At 58.1% G+C, this 17696-nt stretch overlaps 5 protein-coding genes across 5 annotated transcripts; 4 read left to right on the top strand and 1 right to left on the bottom strand.

Moving 5' to 3' along the window:
- Positions 1-4: 4 nt before the first annotated feature.
- On the bottom strand, positions 5-2094 carry PG986_006580 (uncharacterized protein; the record flags this gene model as incomplete). Its single annotated transcript, XM_066842802.1, has 6 exons — positions 5-115; positions 180-391; positions 472-1230; positions 1298-1407; positions 1475-1822; positions 1931-2094. The coding sequence occupies 6 exons, from the start codon at positions 2092-2094 to the stop codon at positions 5-7; spliced, it is 1704 nt and encodes a 567-aa protein (XP_066702664.1).
- A 5731-nt stretch (positions 2095-7825) lies between these two features.
- On the top strand, positions 7826-11508 carry PG986_006579 (uncharacterized protein; the record flags this gene model as incomplete). Its single annotated transcript, XM_066842801.1, has 2 exons — positions 7826-10792; positions 10840-11508. The coding sequence occupies 2 exons, from the start codon at positions 7826-7828 to the stop codon at positions 11506-11508; spliced, it is 3636 nt and encodes a 1211-aa protein (XP_066702663.1).
- A 1011-nt stretch (positions 11509-12519) lies between these two features.
- On the top strand, positions 12520-13987 carry PG986_006578 (cytochrome P450; the record flags this gene model as incomplete). The annotated part of the gene is given in 4 exon segments (XM_066842800.1): positions 12520-12582; positions 12668-12971; positions 13001-13824; positions 13835-13987. 4 exon segments carry the CDS (start codon positions 12520-12522, stop codon positions 13985-13987), a joined length of 1344 nt encoding a protein of 447 aa, XP_066702662.1.
- A 49-nt stretch (positions 13988-14036) lies between these two features.
- On the top strand, positions 14037-14327 carry PG986_006577 (uncharacterized protein; the record flags this gene model as incomplete). Its single annotated transcript, XM_066842799.1, has 1 exon — positions 14037-14327. The coding sequence occupies one exon, from the start codon at positions 14037-14039 to the stop codon at positions 14325-14327; it is 291 nt and encodes a 96-aa protein (XP_066702661.1).
- A 1089-nt stretch (positions 14328-15416) lies between these two features.
- On the top strand, positions 15417-17137 carry PG986_006576 (uncharacterized protein; the record flags this gene model as incomplete). The annotated part of the gene is made up of 3 exons (XM_066842798.1): positions 15417-15876; positions 15932-16356; positions 16463-17137. The coding sequence occupies 3 exons, from the start codon at positions 15417-15419 to the stop codon at positions 17135-17137; spliced, it is 1560 nt and encodes a 519-aa protein (XP_066702660.1).
- Positions 17138-17696: the final 559 nt, after the last annotated feature.

Genomic DNA, 17696 nt, shown 5'->3' with positions numbered 1-17696 from the left:
TAGTCTATACTGCCGCCTCGCCGTCTTCCCCCTCATGCTCTTCCTCGACCAACGTGCTCTCGTTTGGCGGGAAGTGGGAAAACAAGAGAACCCCCATCCCGAGAACGGCAATCGCCTGAAGAAAGATGCGTTGTTAGTGAAAACTGGCCCGATCCTAGAAGGGAAAGAGATATTCTTACCGCATTACAGAAAAACGTCAGATACGACTTCCCGATCTCCGAGAGGGCGGCGAAGACGAAGCCGAACAGCCCCAGCGTGGCGAGACGGGCAATGTTCTCCACGAGCGTCACGGCATTGAGCGCGTCGGCCCTCTGCGACTTGGGGCACATCTCGGTGATCACGCCCTTGGCGGCGGGGGCCGAGCCGGAGCCAAACGGGAGGATGAAGGCCGCTGATAATGGTCAGTCGATAGTCTATAATCGTCGTATATGATAGCATATGCCCCTGGAGGCTTGCAAAGCTCGTACTTACCGATATACACGTGCCACCCCTGGGTTGCGAACGCAGTCACGGCCGTCAGTAGTCCGTCCACGACCAGACTCCATCTCAAAAACAGCAAGTCGAACTGGGAAGCCAGCTTTTCGACCGCCGGATCCGTGATCTCGGCCAATGCCACCGGCTCCTCCTCCGACTGGCCTGCCGACGGTGCTTCAAACTGCCGCGGATCGATAGGGATCTCACCGGGTGTTTCAGGGTCACGCTGGGTGGTCATGTTCTCGGTCGCACTACGGGCGAACCACTTCCTCCCTGCCGCGATGATCCGCGGGAAGATGATGATCAGGAAGAAGGCGCGCATCAGCGCGTTACCGGCCATCAGGTAGCCGTTGTCGGCCTGCGTGAAGCCAAACTCGGCCGTGGCGTACATCTGGATCAGGATAGGGGCATAACCCGTCGCCACCTTAAGATCTCTTGTCAGCTCACTTGCAAACAGGAGATGTAAGTCAGTGGCAATACTCACGACACCCAGAAAGATACCGCAGCAGAGGAAGAAGACGCCGTAGTGCTTTCTGATCTGCCCACAGTGAAGTTGCAGTCGCTGGGGCGCCAATACCCTCAGGGGCGCGAGGAAGCCCGAAACCCCCTTGGTGTCCGACTTCTTGCCGTCCGTCAAAGACTCGGGCGATATGTAGGGCAATGCCAAGCGTGCGTAGACACTGGCGCAGCAGAACAAGCAGAACGCCGTGAGGAATGGGCTCTGGATGCCGTACCGGTCACCGATCATGCCTCCCACTGTTTGTAGTTTGTTAGGTCTGTGGCTTTCGTGTTTTACCAGACATCCCCAAGTGGGAAGACTTACCCCATAGGCCAAGACTCATCCCCAGCATGATCATTCCCTGCAGCCTTCCAAAGAGAGCGGTGCGCTGCAGCGGCTCGACGACCTCTCCGGCGATGGTGTTCACCACCAAGCTACGTAGAAAGGACAGTTAGTCCCAAGTCATCCAACAAGACAAATAAAGGGGGAGCAGCAACTCACATGTACCCCGCCGGTCCGCCGAAGACAGTGACCAGCTGCGTCGTCTGGATGATCATGATGCCGGCCTCGCCGCCGGCCTGCACGCCCAGGATCTGCAGCAGGACCCGGATGGCCGGGATGGTGGTCTGCAGCATCAGCGCCAGGCGAGGCCCGTACCGCTTGACCAGCCAGCCCGAGAAGAACAGGTTCAGGGTGCCGCAGAAGGTGGTGCTCATGCCCAAGATGGAGAACTGGGTGGCGGTGCCGGCGGCGATCTCGTTGCGGCTGCAGCGCTCGCCGGGGCCGTCAAAGGGCGGGTGCTTGCTGTAGAAGACGTCGCATTCCATTATGTGGAACATGTAGAAGAGACTACATCCTCGTTAGTTGGTACTTCAACACGTACTTGGGTATTCAGCACGGCAATTGAATTGAACTGATTGCATCATGGACAACTAGACGGCACAAAAGCACACGTACGGGACCTGGGTCACGGAGAAGGACAAGGTGATCAGGAAGCCGGCGAAGACGACGCGGTTGGGCGCGCTCCAGACCCGCGACCACAGCCTGGACACGGCATTGTTCTTCGTCTTGTTCCGCTTGGCTTCCGGAAGCAGCGGGCTCCGCTCGTCGGCGGCCGTCATGGTCTGTGGGCAAAGGCGAGGAAACTCAGGGCGGCAACGAGAAGGACTGCGACTGCAACACGGAGCGCGATCGACGCGAACAAAACCAACAAAGCCAACACAAACTTGGCAGTAGCAAGAGACGGATCCAAAACAGCCACAACAAGAACAGTACAGGAAAAGTCTTTTTACGGGCACTCTCCAAAGGGGAATTTGGGAATGGCTGGTAGAATTCTGGAGGTAGCGGTGGGCCGCCGCCGGCCGGGACAGAGCCGACCAGGTTCGAGCTGCCGTATTTTGCCTAGCCTGCCCCCATCCTTTTGCTGCGAGTCGTTGATCGCCTTCGAAGCCGATGGGCGGTATCGGGGGAAGGCACGCAGCCATTCAGAGGCCGCAGCCGCTTATCAGGAATGAAGAGCCTACCTACACAGAGCAGACTGCTCGCAACAGCTTCGAAGTCGATTGTCGCAACAGGTGACAAGGCGACAGGCTCTATCTGTTCTGGCAGGTAGGGCGAACGGACAAGACGGGGTCTGAGGCGGGGACATGGCCTCCACTACTGCCCCTCCAACCCCCCCTCCGCCCTCCATCTTCTCGTCCATCGATGCCGTGCAATGGGACCGGGCAGTCGAGGCTCAAGAATGTTGGCAAGTTGGCGAGACAATGGCCGCGACGGCGGCAACCCGGCTCCCCACCTGTCCGCAGTCGGTTCGGGATTGCTGGATACCTGCTTATACGCACTGGAGGCGCTTCGTGGGATTGTTTGTGGGCGGCGGGTGCCGGTCACCCGACTCGAGTTGTATCGCTGACGGCCCCACTCCCAGTCGCTTCTCCTCCCGCTCCTCTCTTTACTCATCACGGCCTCTCTGTAGGTAGACAGTGATGGACAAGACGGGCTACAAAGGCTGGGTAATTTACTCGAGACTTTGCTAGAGACGTATAAAAAACGACGGAACTCCAAATCCTCGGCAGCAACATATCCCCAATATCCACTACCAGCATGTCGGAAGTGTATGTGGTCCATATGCGCGATATATCGATCATACAGTCATCCCATGCGGTTCGGCAGTGTACGGGCCAATCCATTTGGCGGAAGCTGGAGAAAGGACTGACGCTGGCCTGCAAAACGAGCGTCGCACACGGGGAGAGGCAGATAGAGAGCAGAGAGTCGGGCATCATCAGGTTAGGAACTCGTCATCATTCTGGTGCGGCGCCAAAATACAGTGCAGCTCGGGAAGCTCAACGTGCGCCGTTTGCTGGCACAGCACTCGACGCATTGCATATGAGATGTGTAAATCTGGGCTTGGAATCAGATAAGGTCACGAGGCCAACCCGACGCCACGGATCCGTTCTCTCGTTCTCTCGACGCCTCGAGACGCCCGCCTCCGACGAATGGAAGGGTGTCGAAGATCCTGTCCGGATGCAGCCTGGTGTGCTGTGGAGGGGGGGCTTTTGGTCTTTGCGACGTTAGTCAACAACCCCTCTACTGAACCCCTCAATCCATACATTTTTACCCCTCCATGTACGGAGGTAGACCCTTCACGCATGAAGGGTCAAAGAACTAGACCCTCCTTGACCGATGGCAAAACAATGCGCGTTGCTGTGACCATGCTAGCCATGGCGGTTACCGGGTGGGAACTCGGGAAGATTATGTGTCATGGAAACAGAAGACCCTGATCCAGCTACTATCTGCACGGCTACGAGAGAGAGAAAGAGAGAGAGAGAGGGGGGGGAGGGGGCAAATAGCCAGTGTTACGATCTACTGTTACGATGCGTATTACGACGATATGCTTTGCTGCAGGTTCGTTGATTAGGATCGACGAGCACACGGAACGGGTGAAGCGAGCAGGCAGCTCATGTACGTCATAAATTTTGGCGCGCACTGAGAGGCTGATGTCGACGTTCCAAATCGGCCAATAAGAAAGTCACCTGGCATCCAAGCCATTCAAAGTCGATCTTCCATGTGCGTGTGCTTTGTGAAATGGAGCTGAGCCGAGCCGAAGCTGCGCTGGTCGAGCCGTTTCGTCAGCCGAAGAATTCCCACACACAGGGGTTCCAAGGGAAAAGAAATGAAAGGTCACCAGACCAGACAAGCAGGGCTGCAGGGCTTATTAGGTGCTGCTGAATCAGACCCTTGATCCTCTCACACCGGTCGCCCAGAACTGATCTGACCTGCCATCTTTGGATAGAACATAAATGGGGTTATCCCAGGAGAACCCCAGCTATGAGATGCGAAAGTAAGTAGGAAGTGAGATGGCAGGAACCTCAAATCTAGGGCACTGGCTAAAAAGGAGCGGCCCGTCGCACAACGGCGGACGGGTCACTTGCGTATACGAAACATGCATAGAGTCAATTCCCCAGAGCTCGCGGGTGGGCATCACGTGTGCATATTGAAGTGGCAATGTTGACTCAAGGTAGATGAGGTCCATCCCTTCATTACGTGATGCTTTCAAATTCCGGCAACAGACTGGACCAAGGCTTGTCAGAGAATAGGTGCCGGCTTGGCGGCAATAAAGTCCGACGAAGAATGGCCAGAACAAAAACCAAGCCATGAACAGCAGCAGAGGTCGATCAACGAGCGCGCGAGGCGAGGCACGACATTCGTTCTGCTCCGTCCGCTAGAGGGTCTAGAGTGTAGAGGTCGGTGGGATTGGAGTCCCCAACCCTACAGTAGCTTGAGGCTTAGCCGAGACCCGCCCGTCAACGAGACAGTGACACCTTGCATGGCATAGGGCATCCCGAGAGGCCGAGACTGGCAGCTGGCCCCGGGTGACTGTCACTCTACTCCCAAGTCCCTTTGGTACTTTCAGCTCCGTTCCCCAATGCTGCTGGCTGCGGGACCGAGAGAACCCCAGCACAACAGTACCTGGCTTTGTATGGAAATAGATAGTACACACAGAGCGAACCAGTGCTAGTAAAGCTCCTCGCTAGTAACGAACTGGGTGTGAGCGGGTAGCTCGATATTCCCCGTGGGAGCTGGAAAGCTGGGAGGTACGAATCTCTCGTGTGCGAGAAATTGGCGGTAGTCAGTAGTGGAATGAAAGTGGTCAAGCTCGAGTTGGGAGTTGGGCCGGAAGTTTTCCACATGGCGGCGGGTTGGAGCCCAACCCGCCAACCTAACAATACACACTGGAGTGAATTGCCAGAACAAACAATAAATGTCTCAGTATTGCTTACAGTAGAAAGTAGAAACTGAACAGCGGCGTCGTCTTTGGATACTGGCAAGGAGAGACGTTCTCGTTCTGGACCGAGAACCCGGTTCACTGGAGATGCTGCTGCTGCTTCTCTATTCCTCCTGCCTGCCGGCCGCCTCGAGGCTCTTGGCCATGGTCTAGAAGGCTGCAATCAAGGACTTGAGGCGTGAGGCGTGAGGCGTACGCCGTGATCTGGGGACGCAAGGACGGCATCCATGTCGCTCGCTGTCTTATTCGAGGGCGGGGGTTCAAACGGTTGGTGTTAGGGCGAGGTTACCTTGCGAGTGCCAAGTAGGTCTAGTGCCGGCGAGGGCACATCAGCACATGCCACGATGCTTGGATGCATCTCCCTTGGGCTTTCTTTCTGTTGCTCATCTTTTGCTGTGCATGCATCCCATCTCAGACGGCTACAAGTAAGCGCTGGGCCCATGTTGGCCCATCGAGCCCATCAAGGCCATCGGATACTCCATCAGCTCCATCAGGGCCAGCATTGCCTAGGCCTAAGCATGCCGTACTCTTGATCTGATCAGTACCCTCTTCTGGGCAGCACTGGCAGACTGGGCCTGCCTGCTCACCGCAAGTTCATCGTGCCAATTTCCCCTCCGTGCATGTGCACCACCATGGATGCACTAGGCCTGCTGGGGAGGGGCCGAATATCCAGCCTGCGACTGCAATCGCTTGAATGGGCAGTACCATCGACGAAAGGGACGAAACACCGTTGCATGGAGGGCAAAGGGGTGCCTAGGGTGCGCGCAAGAAGGAAAAAGAAAAGAGAAGCAACATACGGACTGCCATGGCAGCAGGTCGGGAAGCAGGATGCGCAGACCAGTAGGAAACCAGGAAACCAGGAACCCATGATAGGTTGCATGTGTTTTTTGTGCACGTTGACATTTGACATAAATCAGACGGCGTCCAGTCAGTGCCAGTGTGCCAGCCAAACCCGACCCGACTTGGAATCGTCAAGCCTGCCGCCGCCTGTTCATGTTCAATTGAGTAGGTACATACATACATACCTAGGTAGAGCACAGGCGCTAGGTTAGCCAAGAAAGCTACTGGTACCAGTCCAGGCAGACAGGCACCTTGCACGCTGCTGCTGCTCACTATTTCTCGCGCTACTACTACGGCTGCCACTGCGAGACGGATTGTCCATCCAAAATAACCACCCCCCTCCTCCTCACTCAACATCCAGCAATCAATCTCTCCACCAACTCCCTCCCTCTCGACATTTTTGATCGGAGTCCCACAATCCACAGTCCACAATCCACAGCCCGCCGTACTTTTGCTGCTGCTATGCTGGAGATCCATGGATTATTGTTGATTTGATTACTTAAACCATCCTGGGGCCACATCCCACAATATTCCGCATTTTATACCCGCCTGCATCTGCCTCGTTTTGCTGATCGGCCTCTGAACGACCGACCCGACTCGCGTCGTCGCCCATCTGACACCATCTGGTTGCCGGCAGAAGAAGAGAACAAGGGTCCGTCAAGTCAGAAAGTGACAGACAGACAGACAGGCATCAGGCAGTCAGAGAGACACACAGTCACCCGGACTCATCGGTTGCCTGGTTGGATCCCAATTGATCGGCCTCACATCTCGTCCGTCCGCTCGGGTCGCCCTCTCTGTCTGTATCTACTGCCATCCTCTTCCTGCCTGCACCTCACCTCAGCAGACAATCTCTCTCGCCCACTTTGCCTTGTCGTCATCACATCGCATCGCCCTGCAAGTCACACCCCCCATCGCATCGGTTGTCGCGACCCTCTCCGACCTCCGACCAATTACTAAACGTACCTCCATCTCCATCCCTGGTAGGTAAATATTCTCTCCTCTCCCGCCCGGGACTAGTCAAACAGAATATTCTCCCGGTGGATCACCAACCCTTCTTTTTGCGGGTATCGTCTGCCGCATCGTCTTCAACGGCCCTCCTTGGACACCTTGACTCCTACCAATTCTCACCTTCGGTCCTTTCCCGTCGCTTTTCTCCAGCCCACACTGGTCATACTTCGTACTCGACAGGACCAGCCAGGACCAGCCTGGTACCTGCCGCAAACCCGCCGCGCTCCCCCCCTTCTCTCTCATAGAGGCATCTGCATCTCCAGCATCTCTCCTTCGTACGCAACAACCTCGGGTCTTTAGACTTCGGCCATCGCTTGCGTCAATCTCAGTTCACTTTTGGCCCGCCCCAGCCGTACAAGCGACGGAGGCGCCAGCGCCAGCACCGCCCCCAGCCAGAGCAGCCACATCTTTGCATCTTCGCGTCCTTCGAACCCAAAGACCTGTGACTGGATACCAGGCCATCTGCAACGAACAAAACGTCCGAGATGGGTTCAACGATTGGTTTCCCTACTGTCATGGTAGAGGAGCGCTAAACTTGCCAGCCGCATCGTCACCTTTGCCTGACCCGACCTTGACCTGTTCTGTCCTGGACTCACCAAGGAGCGAGCTGCTACTTGCTCTATTTGCCTACATACCCTCCCCTTTCTCGCCAAATAAAACACCCACCCCGGCTGCCATAGCATAGCGAGGCGAGTTGGCCCTCAGACACCTGCCATCTCACCATGTTAGGCAAACTGTTCAACCTGACGTCCTCGACAAGTACAACCAACCCTCCACCGGCATCTCAACCCCCCGTGTCGCCGTCACCGGAATCGGTCCAAGAGGAAATTCACACCCGGAGCCTGCTGTTTCCGGACCATCAAGCCCTTCACTACCGCCAAGATCAGGTCTTTCCCCTGCCGGCCCCGTCCGCCCTGCCGCTGGGCTCCCCGAGCAGTTTCGACTATGATGGCGAGATCGACCTGGACGTTCGCGATGTCCGCGTCGTCGTCATGCAGGACAGCCTGGGCGCTGTCAACCCGGCCCTCCTGTTCGACAGCCACCCGGGCCCGGCGGTGAGCGACAGGCCGACCACCGGTCATGGGTATCCTCAGGGTTCGGTGCAGGATCGCCGCAACCCGACCTCGCCCAGGAAAACCAGCATCAGCTATTCGCGGCCGACGGTGATCCCGCCCGAGAGCCCCCAGGCACGCCAAGGAGCCTTTGATCGCCGGCCGTCGGTCCAGTCACGGCATTACCACCATGTCGAATCCGAGACCCAGCGAGCGTCTCGGGAGTACCGCGAGGAGATTTCCAATTTCACGAGCTGCATCTTCGCCAACTCCGAAGTCATGTCCTACAAGGGCACCTCCACCAAAGTCCATATCGTCCCCACCGAGATCAAATCCGACATATCGGGTTCCTACGTGGGCGACGGCAAGGGGTCCATGGGCCGCTCCAGCATGCGGTCCAGCAAACTGGCCCAGTCCTTCACGTCCGAGTCGGCGGCGGCGGCTTTCGAGGCGCCCAGCCCGTCCCTGCGGCCATTGGAACGCAGGAAGGTCTTGATTACTCGGCTCTTTCCCGTCAATCTCCCCAACGACGAGTTGGAAACACCCGCCTCGGGGCCTACCCCTCTTAGTCGCCACTCCGAGGACGGCGGCTTCCCCTTCCCCATCTCTCCGGACGAGTCTGGCCCCAAGAAGAAGAAGCCGCAGCCCAAGCAGAAGAGGACGCCGATGTACGCCGTAGCCTTGGTGCTGCATTTGCCGCCAAGCACGCCAGCCCCGGGATCCGCCCCTACCAAGCCCGTGTTCAAGCCGGGCTCTTATTCCGAAAACGACTCGTTCCCCTCGTCCTTCAACTCGACCCGCCGGTCCGGCTGGTCCATGGCGGGTTCCGGCCTGGGCGCCGAATCCTTCGACACGGCCTACAGCGACGGCGGCGAAGATGGAATGGACGCCATCACGCAGCATTGGGACATCATCATGAGGGCCCTCACTCACCTGCAGTCCGTCGTGGCCACCAAGCTTTTCCCCATGCTCAAGGCAGTCGACTACTCGTCCCCGGAGCCCTTTCATCCGAACGTCCCAGCACCAGTTGGCCGAACCCCGTCGGTGAATACGCCCCGGCGGAGCTCCAATGCCTCCCAGATGAAGCCGCCCAAGACCAACGCCAAGCTTGTGACGCTGCCTGCCAACTGTCTGATGCAGGAAACGGTGTTGGGCCGTGAGGTGGACGCAGCTCGTATCCGGATCGTGACAGGCCTGCGTGCTACCCGCGTCGTTACGGGCCAGGGTCGTTGGGGTCCATGGCGCGACGAGGCCAGATGGGTGGCCAAATGGGCAGGAGGCAAAGAACAAGGCTTCTTCTTCTTCAACCTGCTGACTGGATTCCTCGCTACCCATAACGACTGGCTCCAGGCCCTCAGTCCCGTGTGGTACCGCCGGCGCTACTACCAGCAGCAAAAAGCCCGAGGAGAGGAAGACACCTCGCTCCCTTGTAGGACCATCATCGTCTCGAACGACAAGATGGTCGCCCGCCGGCTCATCTTCTTGCTCTCGGCCTTCCTGCCCACGAACCAGCAGCTGCCGTCGGTGCGAGCATTCCGGCCGACGACATCTGCTTCCTTCTCCCACTCGCCTCCGGTCGTGGTGCCCATCCTCAAAGAGGAAGTCCTGCGCCGGAAGCTCAATCGCAAACCGTACAATAGTGCGCCCCGGGGGCCTTCGCACGGCCGCAGCTTCAGCATCCAGTCTCAGGCCACCACCAGATCTGCCACGGGAATACCCGCGCAGTTGGCGCACCTGAGCCTGGACACGCAGCATGGAAGACGCATGTCGGATGCCACTTTCAGACACACGATCCTTCCCATGCCGGGCAACGATTTGAACACGCGCAAGAGCAGCGCTGCCACCACCAATACCATCACGCCGGATGCCGCGGTTCCCCACTTCTCGTCGATGCACCGCGCCGACGCGCGTCGCAGCAACCGCCCGGGCAGCAGCGGGAGCACGGCGGCCGACGACCTCAAGCGGACTCTACGACGAGGGGACAGTATCAGCGAGGGCACCGCCGAATCGCGCCGGGGCTCGAATTGGGGCAACGTCATCAGCACTCTGTGGAATGCAAGACGGAAGGGCTCCACGGCTTCCATCACCCAAACGACGCTGGAATTGCCGAGCGGTAGACCGAGTCCGCTGCCCTCTCCTCACATGCCGTCCCAGAGGAAAGACAGGCTAGCCGAGATGGCCGAAGAGGCGCCGCCGCCGGCTGACGAGTCCGAGTCTCCTGTTCCAACGCAGCCGCCCGAGCTGGACACGGGGCACTCTCCCAAATCCTCGACGGACCAGCCCGAGACACCCAAGAACAAGGTGGACCGCTCCGATTCCGCGGTCAAGCGGATCCCGGACCCCATGGGGGCGTTCGAGTCTCCTGTCAAGACCACCATCAATTCCGACGACGGCGTCATCGATGTGGATATCCAGTTTCCAGACTACCTGGCCACGCTCGACTCGGCCGTCAGCTCTCCGTCCAGCAGCGGCTACCTCTCGACGCCCGGCCTCGGCAGCGCCATGGACAGCTTTGGGCAGCTGTCCCGTATCGCCATTGACGGCGATGCGCCCCTGAACGTGGCCGGCTGGCTGCAGCAGTACCACCGGGACTTTGCTCTGCAGGCCATCGCGCCACAAGCCGACTTACTGGACAAGGTCCGCGAGTCGCTCATGGCGGAGCCCACGCCCCCCTCCATTTGCAGCAGCAGCCCTCCGAATGGCCCACGGAGCAGTGGGTGGATGTGAGCAGCGCCATCATCGCGGACACGACCAACTTCACCATCAAGCGCCTGTCGTACAAGCGCCTGATCCGGCCCAAGTTCTCTCCGGACCGGAGCAGCGGCGGGACCCAGACGCATCTCTCCAGCTCCGGTGGCTACCCCTTCAGCTCGGCGTCGCTGATGACGCCGGCGCTGTCTCCCTACGAGCAGCCGCTGAACGAGAAGATCGAAGAAGAGGTTCTTGTCACGCTCGACGAGACCCTGATCGAAGCCATCGAAAGGGTTGTCGCATTACCGAGCGACCATTCTTCCAAGAACAGTTCCGCGACCTCGTCCCGGTCCGCCAGCAAACGCCGCGAGCGGCGCGACAGCGAACTCTCGTCGGGCCAGCAGCAAGCCACTGCTGCCGACACGGTGGCGGCTGTTCCTACTACACCCATGGACGTTCACCAAGAAGTGCCGCGCGCCGAGTGCAAGTCGGTCGTGCTGGGGACTTTGGAGGGCATTGTGCAGGACGTGGTCGACCAGCGGGAGAAGGAGGGCCACTCGCCAACGTCGCACGTCCGATACGGGCCGCAAAAGGCGAAAGAGAGCGTCCTCCGGACTGCCATTCGGGGTTGGCTCGACACGGTCGAGCTCGGAGACGCCTGAGCGTGACCAACGCGTGAAGCTTCACTGCCGGTTGACACGTTCCTGGTCCGCCCACCAATCATATCAACAGGTGGTCGCTCGACAGCATTTTGTACCACCACCACCAAGTCCTCGTACAGGAAAGAGGCCAATCATTATTTGATGCATTGAGATACCCCCCCCAGAAGTGTTCGGTTTTTTGTTTTGTTTTCGTGGTTTCAACCTGCTGGGTTGCTGCTTGTTCCGAACGGAAGGATTTGCCCCGACGCAGATGTTTTGATTTATGTTGCACAGCATGGCGTATGGATGGATTGAATGGTTCTACTTTCTGGGAGAGTAGGTAACATATGTATAGACTCCAGATAGAAGAAGGGATCGACTGAATGTTTGAAATGGAACCTTGACTCAATAACACAACTCCTGATTTGTTTTTGTTTGTGATGTAAAGGCCGGGGGAACTCTGCGGAATCGACATTCGTTTGTGTGATATTGCATCATGAACAGAATATGAAGCTGGCTGGCAGCCTTTGCTAGATTTTGGACCGGCCATCTACGTAGGAGCTGGGTACAACTGTTGAGGAAGTACGTCTCCGATTCTGACGAGCTGGAAGGGCGGTGGAGATTTGTCCTGACAAACTGTCGCTTTCTGATCGCCCACGAGCCCACCGAGGCAGGGCACCAGGGCTTTTCCTCGCGGGCCCAGGATCTCTCGTGCAGGCGCTCCACGGAGTTGGGCCCGGCGCCGCGCGACGTCTTGGATGTGGCCGCGATGGCCCGCGCCACCGATGCATCCTCGTCGTGGTACAGCTCGTCGTTCTCGTTCGCGGTCAACCTAACACTGGTGGACTTTGTGACACCAGGGGCGGGCGAGTTGGACAACTCTAGAATTGTCTCATCGATCTATTGCCTTTCAATTTGCGGATTCATTCAGCTCTGTGACTTGCTTATTTCACAGCGTCATCTGTCAGCAGGTGTCGACGAGAGTCATTATTTACAGACCACAGCCATCTCTACGGAGTAAGGGTAGCCGCGATGTTGTTCCTTGATATGTTAAGTGCTGCCGTTCGATACGGGACGAACGACTTTGCTCTGTCGGTGAGCGCTCCCGTTCATATGCCCAGGTTTGCTTCCGGCTTTGGTGTTTGCCAACTTACCCCCTTTTCTGATAGCATCTACCTAGCTCGTCCTCGTCGCCTCCTATAGGCTTTTACTGCACCCTCTGCGCAGCTATCCGGGGCCGTTGATCGCCAGATTCACTGATGCCTACGCTGGTCTGTTTGCTGCACAAAAGCGACTGCACTTGGTTGTGCTTGGACTCCATGAGAAACATGGTATGCCAACGTGTGAAACCTCTCGCATGGTCAACGTCTTTCTGCCAGTGTTAACAACGAATCCAGGCCTTGTTATCAGACCCGCGCTAAACAGACTACTCTTCAACTCTGCTAGTGCTTTTAAAGGCATCCCCATTGATGATCCAAGCCTTGGTGGATGGTACTGATGTGAGGCCCTGCAGACATCTACCAGAATGATGATCGTATCACCAAATCCTTCACATACGAGCTGTTGACCAGGAATGGAGTCTACAGCGTCTTCAACACCCTCGACAGGAAGATGCACAGCGGCAAGCGAAAGATAGTCGGTCACGCCTTCTCGCGACGCTCCGTACGAGGCTTTGAGCCTGCGCTCCTCTCCCAGGTCGACATCTATCTGGAGCAAATTCTGCTCAAGTCAGCATCGCAGCCCGTCAATATGACCGAGAAGCGTGGCCATCTAGCCGCCGACATCATTGGACAGCTGGCCTTGGGATACGACCTGTTCACGCAGACGAGCGAGGAGAACCAGGTCCTGCCGCGATCCATGACGCTGAGCTTCTTCGTCGGCGACATATCGCATTACTTCCCGTCCTTCTACCGGGTTCACACCAACTGGGTATTCGATTACATCTTTTACGAGACGCGTGAGAAGTTCAGTCGTCTGTTAGAGAAGATGGTGAAATCCCGCCTCGCGCTGGACACGCATGCAGTCCCCGACTTCTTCTCCTTCGTTGCCGACGAGCTTCCTCCAGATGAAGCGGCTAAGACGCGGGATAGTGTCATAGGGAAGGAGGCTCTCGTCTTCCTGGCGGCGGGGGCAGACTCGGTGACGACGGCCATGACGGCGGCCTTCTTCTACCTGTCGCGGAACCCGGCCTGCTACCAGCAGCTGGCCGACGAGGTCCGGTCCACGTTTGCGAGCGGCCACGACATCCGTAGCGGGCCGCGACTGAGCGGCTGTCGCTACCTCGGCGCCTGCATCGACGAGTCGCTCCGCATGTCGCCCCCCTGCCCCCGCGAACCTGTGGCGGCAGCAGATGGACGCGGACAAGGCGCCGCTCGTCATCGATGGGCATTACATCCCGCGAAGGACCCTCTTTGGCGTGAACCTGTACGCTCTGGGCCACAACGCCGCCATCTTCCCCGAGCCCTTCGATTTCCAGCCTGAGCGCTGGCTTCCTCTATGATGATACTACAGCAGCGGCGAAGCAGAATGAGAGAGCCAGGAAGTCAATGATGGAGTCTTTCTCTGCCTTTTCTATCGGACCGCGCAACTGCGTCGGCAAGTCGCTCGCGTATCTAGAGACGTCCATCGTCCTGGCCAAGACGCTCTGGTACTTTGACTTTGGAGCCGCGGCAGGGTCTCTCGGCGCCGTCGGAGAAGGGAGAGACAGGGGAAGGCCGGGGGAGTTCTGCACCTGGGATGTGTTCAACTCAACTCACGATGGCCCGTACTTGGGTTTTTTTCGCCCTCGAGACTCTGTGTTGCTGTACGAGGACCTCAGGTCCCACAGCATGGGTACGTAATAGGAAAATCTTGAGGCCCGTGATCAACTTGGGATGTCACGGGAGAATGGTATGTCCGCAGCAAGCAGGAACATCTGTCCAGGACTCATGGGGACGCCTTCGTCTGTCTCGAGCTCATGGCCAGTCTCCCGGTCGCAAAGATAAGCTACATAGGTAACTCCAATAGCTGCATTAGGAAACATGCCATCCATTTCGAACTAAGTGATAACCACTGTTCATTCGGCCGTATTGGGGGCGTTGACTAGTTTATTCGTACGACCGCGAACCAGTCATACATGGTATGACCGCCAAACTGAATAGAAATCCAAAACGACTGACTCAAGTTCGGAGATGGACGGACGGGAGGGAAGAAAGATGTCAACACGCAGTTGAGATGGTCAATCATTTGGAATGACGCCCGCTGCGGGAGTATGATGCTGCCACTGCGCCAACTTGGGCAGGTCGCTTCCAACTAAGCAAATAGGCAATTTGGGGCGTCCAAGGTCTCGGTTATCGGTTGAGTTAAAATTGCATGACATGATGAAGGGGTGTCTTCTGATTCGCCGGGCTAGGGAGGGGGTGCTAGAATACAGCATGCATCCCGCCAGTGGCCTTCGGTGGCGGAGAGGCTTCCCGCGGCGACCTCCCGAACGCGGGGGCACACAGTCGGAATGCGACATAATCTGCCTTATCTGCACCCCTGGTATCATTTACAGGGCTCTGGGGATCGATTCGGTATGCGTGTCCATTCCCTACGGCCATTGGGACATTAAGATGATAGGCTCTCCGAGTCGTCGTCTCTTGAAGACACGGCTTTAACAGGACGCTTTATCGTGTTCCCACTCCCTCCACCGCTGTCTGCGTTTGACTGCAGCAACGCCGGAATACTTTGCATGAGAACGCCGGACACCCGAGAGAGACCCCGCTTTCGTCTGATGGGCTTGCCTCGTCTTCTCCGAATTGACTCACCGAGTTGACACTGCCTTGATTTCTATAGGTATATAAAGGCAAGCGTCTCGGGAGGGGCAAACAGGGAGGTCTTGGACAAGTCCACCGACATTGACCTCCTGTCAACACCTGACCATCAAGCTCCGTCGGCACTCTTCCATCATGTACCTGGGTATCCTTTTTGCCAGTACTTTGGTCTCGGCCGGCCTCGGCCAGGGCGATCCAGGCTACCCAGCTAAGAACCCCTCCATCTCCTACTGGCAGATCCCCCCTCACCCCGATGTGGCCGATCACCAGTCCCCGACGCTGCCCGAAAGCGCCGACGTCGTCATCGTCGGCTCTGGCATTTCGGGCACCAGCATCGCTTGGCATCTACTGTTGGAAAACAACGCAACCAAAGCCCCCAGGATCGCCATACTCGAAGCCCGCCAGGCGTGCTCGGGCGCGACGGGCCGGAACGGAGGCCACATCCGCCCCTCGTCCTACGAGGAGTACGTCGACGCCAAGAAGATCACCACCCAGGACCAGGCGGCCAAGATCACCAAGTTCCGCGCCAACCACGTCGATGCCCTCCTCGGCGCCGCCGGCAGGCTGCCCGCGCAGGGGGAGGCGGGCCGCCTCGGTCCGACCGGTCGACAGCTTGGACGTCTATTTTGAAGAGGAGCCGTTTGCCGAAGCCGTCCGGCAGTGGGAGACGCTCAGGAAGGAGGTGCCCGAGGTGGGCAGCGAGTGGGGTGTGCTGCAGCGCGACGAGGCCGTCCGGATCTCCATGATGCCCGACGCCGTGGGTGCCTTAACCGGGACCGCGAAAGTGGCTGGGGCCATCTGGTGTTACCGCTTCGTCACCAACAGCCTCAAGATGCTGCTGGACGCTTACCCGGAGTCCTTGTCTCTCGACACGCACACCGCCGCCACTGCCGTCACGGCCGCCTCGTCGAAGAACTCGACGCACAACTTCGCGGTGACGACGGACCGCGGTACCATCTTGGCCAACCACGTCGTCTACGCCACCAACTCCTGGTCTCCCCACTTCGTGCCCATTCTCGGCAACGCCCTCGCGGGCGGCCTTCTCAGCATGAGCGCTCAGCTCGGCGGCGCCGGTGTAAGTGTTTCGCCTTTATCTCGCTTCCAAGCTGGTTTCTGCCCAGTTAGTCCAAAGACGTACACTTTGATGAACAATGTCATCTCTTGCTGACTCTCTTCCACAGCTGCCCAAACCTGGACAGTGGCCCGCCTACCACAACAACGTCAGCCTCCCCGGCGGCCGCGCCTGGTCGCTCTTCCTCCGGGGCGGCCTGGACTACATCGTCCAGAACCCCGAGAACGGCGAGTACATGTTCGGCGGCGGCGCGGGCATCCCCGAGCCGCCCGAGGGCAGCAGGAGCCAGTACGACGACAGCGTGTTCCCCGCGCCCGCCACCGCCTCGTACCTCAACGGCGCCCTCCCGGCCTACTTTGGCTACCCGAACTGGGGCGCTGAGCGGACTGACTTTCCCACGGACCTGCACCAGGACGTCATCTACCCGGGCCGCACCAAGCGCGTCTGGACGGGGGTCGAGGGCTTCACCACGGACGCGCTCCCGTTCGTGGGGCCCCTGACGGAGCAGTTCACCAACCGGGCCGTCAGGAGTCCTGCGGCCGGCGGGGAGTGGGTGTCGGCCGGGTTCAACGGCGAGGGCATGGACTACGCCTGGCTCAGCGGCAAGGGGCTGAGCGAGATGATCCGGAACCACATGGCCAACGCGACGAACGAGGCCTTGTACGAGTGGTTCCCCACGGCGTTCCTGCCGACGCAAGAGCGGCTGAGGAAACCGAACAGCACGACGAGCGTGGCGCGTCGGAGTGCTGGTCGTGACAGCCGTCGGGGCCAGTCTGAGCTGTAGAGTGACCGCCGTCTTTTGCCTGTTGTTTCTCGTTCTCTGGGTTGCGCTGGCTGGAAGCCTTGAGTAAGTGGAAGACGATCGCAGGGAATGCGTACGGTCCATGTATCTATCTAGATGAAGCTGGTAGACAGCCAATCGGCTACGGACATGTAAAATCTTTTAGCATCCTACGGCTACAGGTAGCGGGTGAAGCGCCTCTAATGATGGTGCAGCAGTAACAAGGCGACCTTCCTGACTATGTGTTTCTTTCAGGCGATGTGCATGATGTCTTGGAAGGCTGTCGATCCCACCGGCCCCCGCAAGCCCAAGAAAATCCTGTTGAGGTGGCCTTGATTTCAGCGTAAGGGTTGAATGGTGGGATGCTCAGGAATGGGATAGCTGGCTACTAAGCAGACCAGTGAGATAACATTGCTGCATGTTGCTTCGAATGGCTCCAATAATTGAATGTATTGCAAAAATATCGCCGGATCATTCTCAGAGTAATTAATTTTCCGGAGAAGCGCAAGGACACGGACACACCGATACCCACGAGGTAACGATGGAAGTGGTGTTACACATC

This window comes from Apiospora aurea, assembly GCF_038362705.1.
Source record: "Apiospora aurea strain CBS 24483 chromosome Unknown utg000004l_segment0_segment0, whole genome shotgun sequence".
In the NCBI taxonomy this organism is placed as follows: Eukaryota; Fungi; Ascomycota; class Sordariomycetes; order Amphisphaeriales; family Apiosporaceae; genus Apiospora; species Apiospora aurea.
Note: the sequence above shows the minus strand (reverse complement) of the source record. Positions and strands in the feature narration are given on the sequence as shown.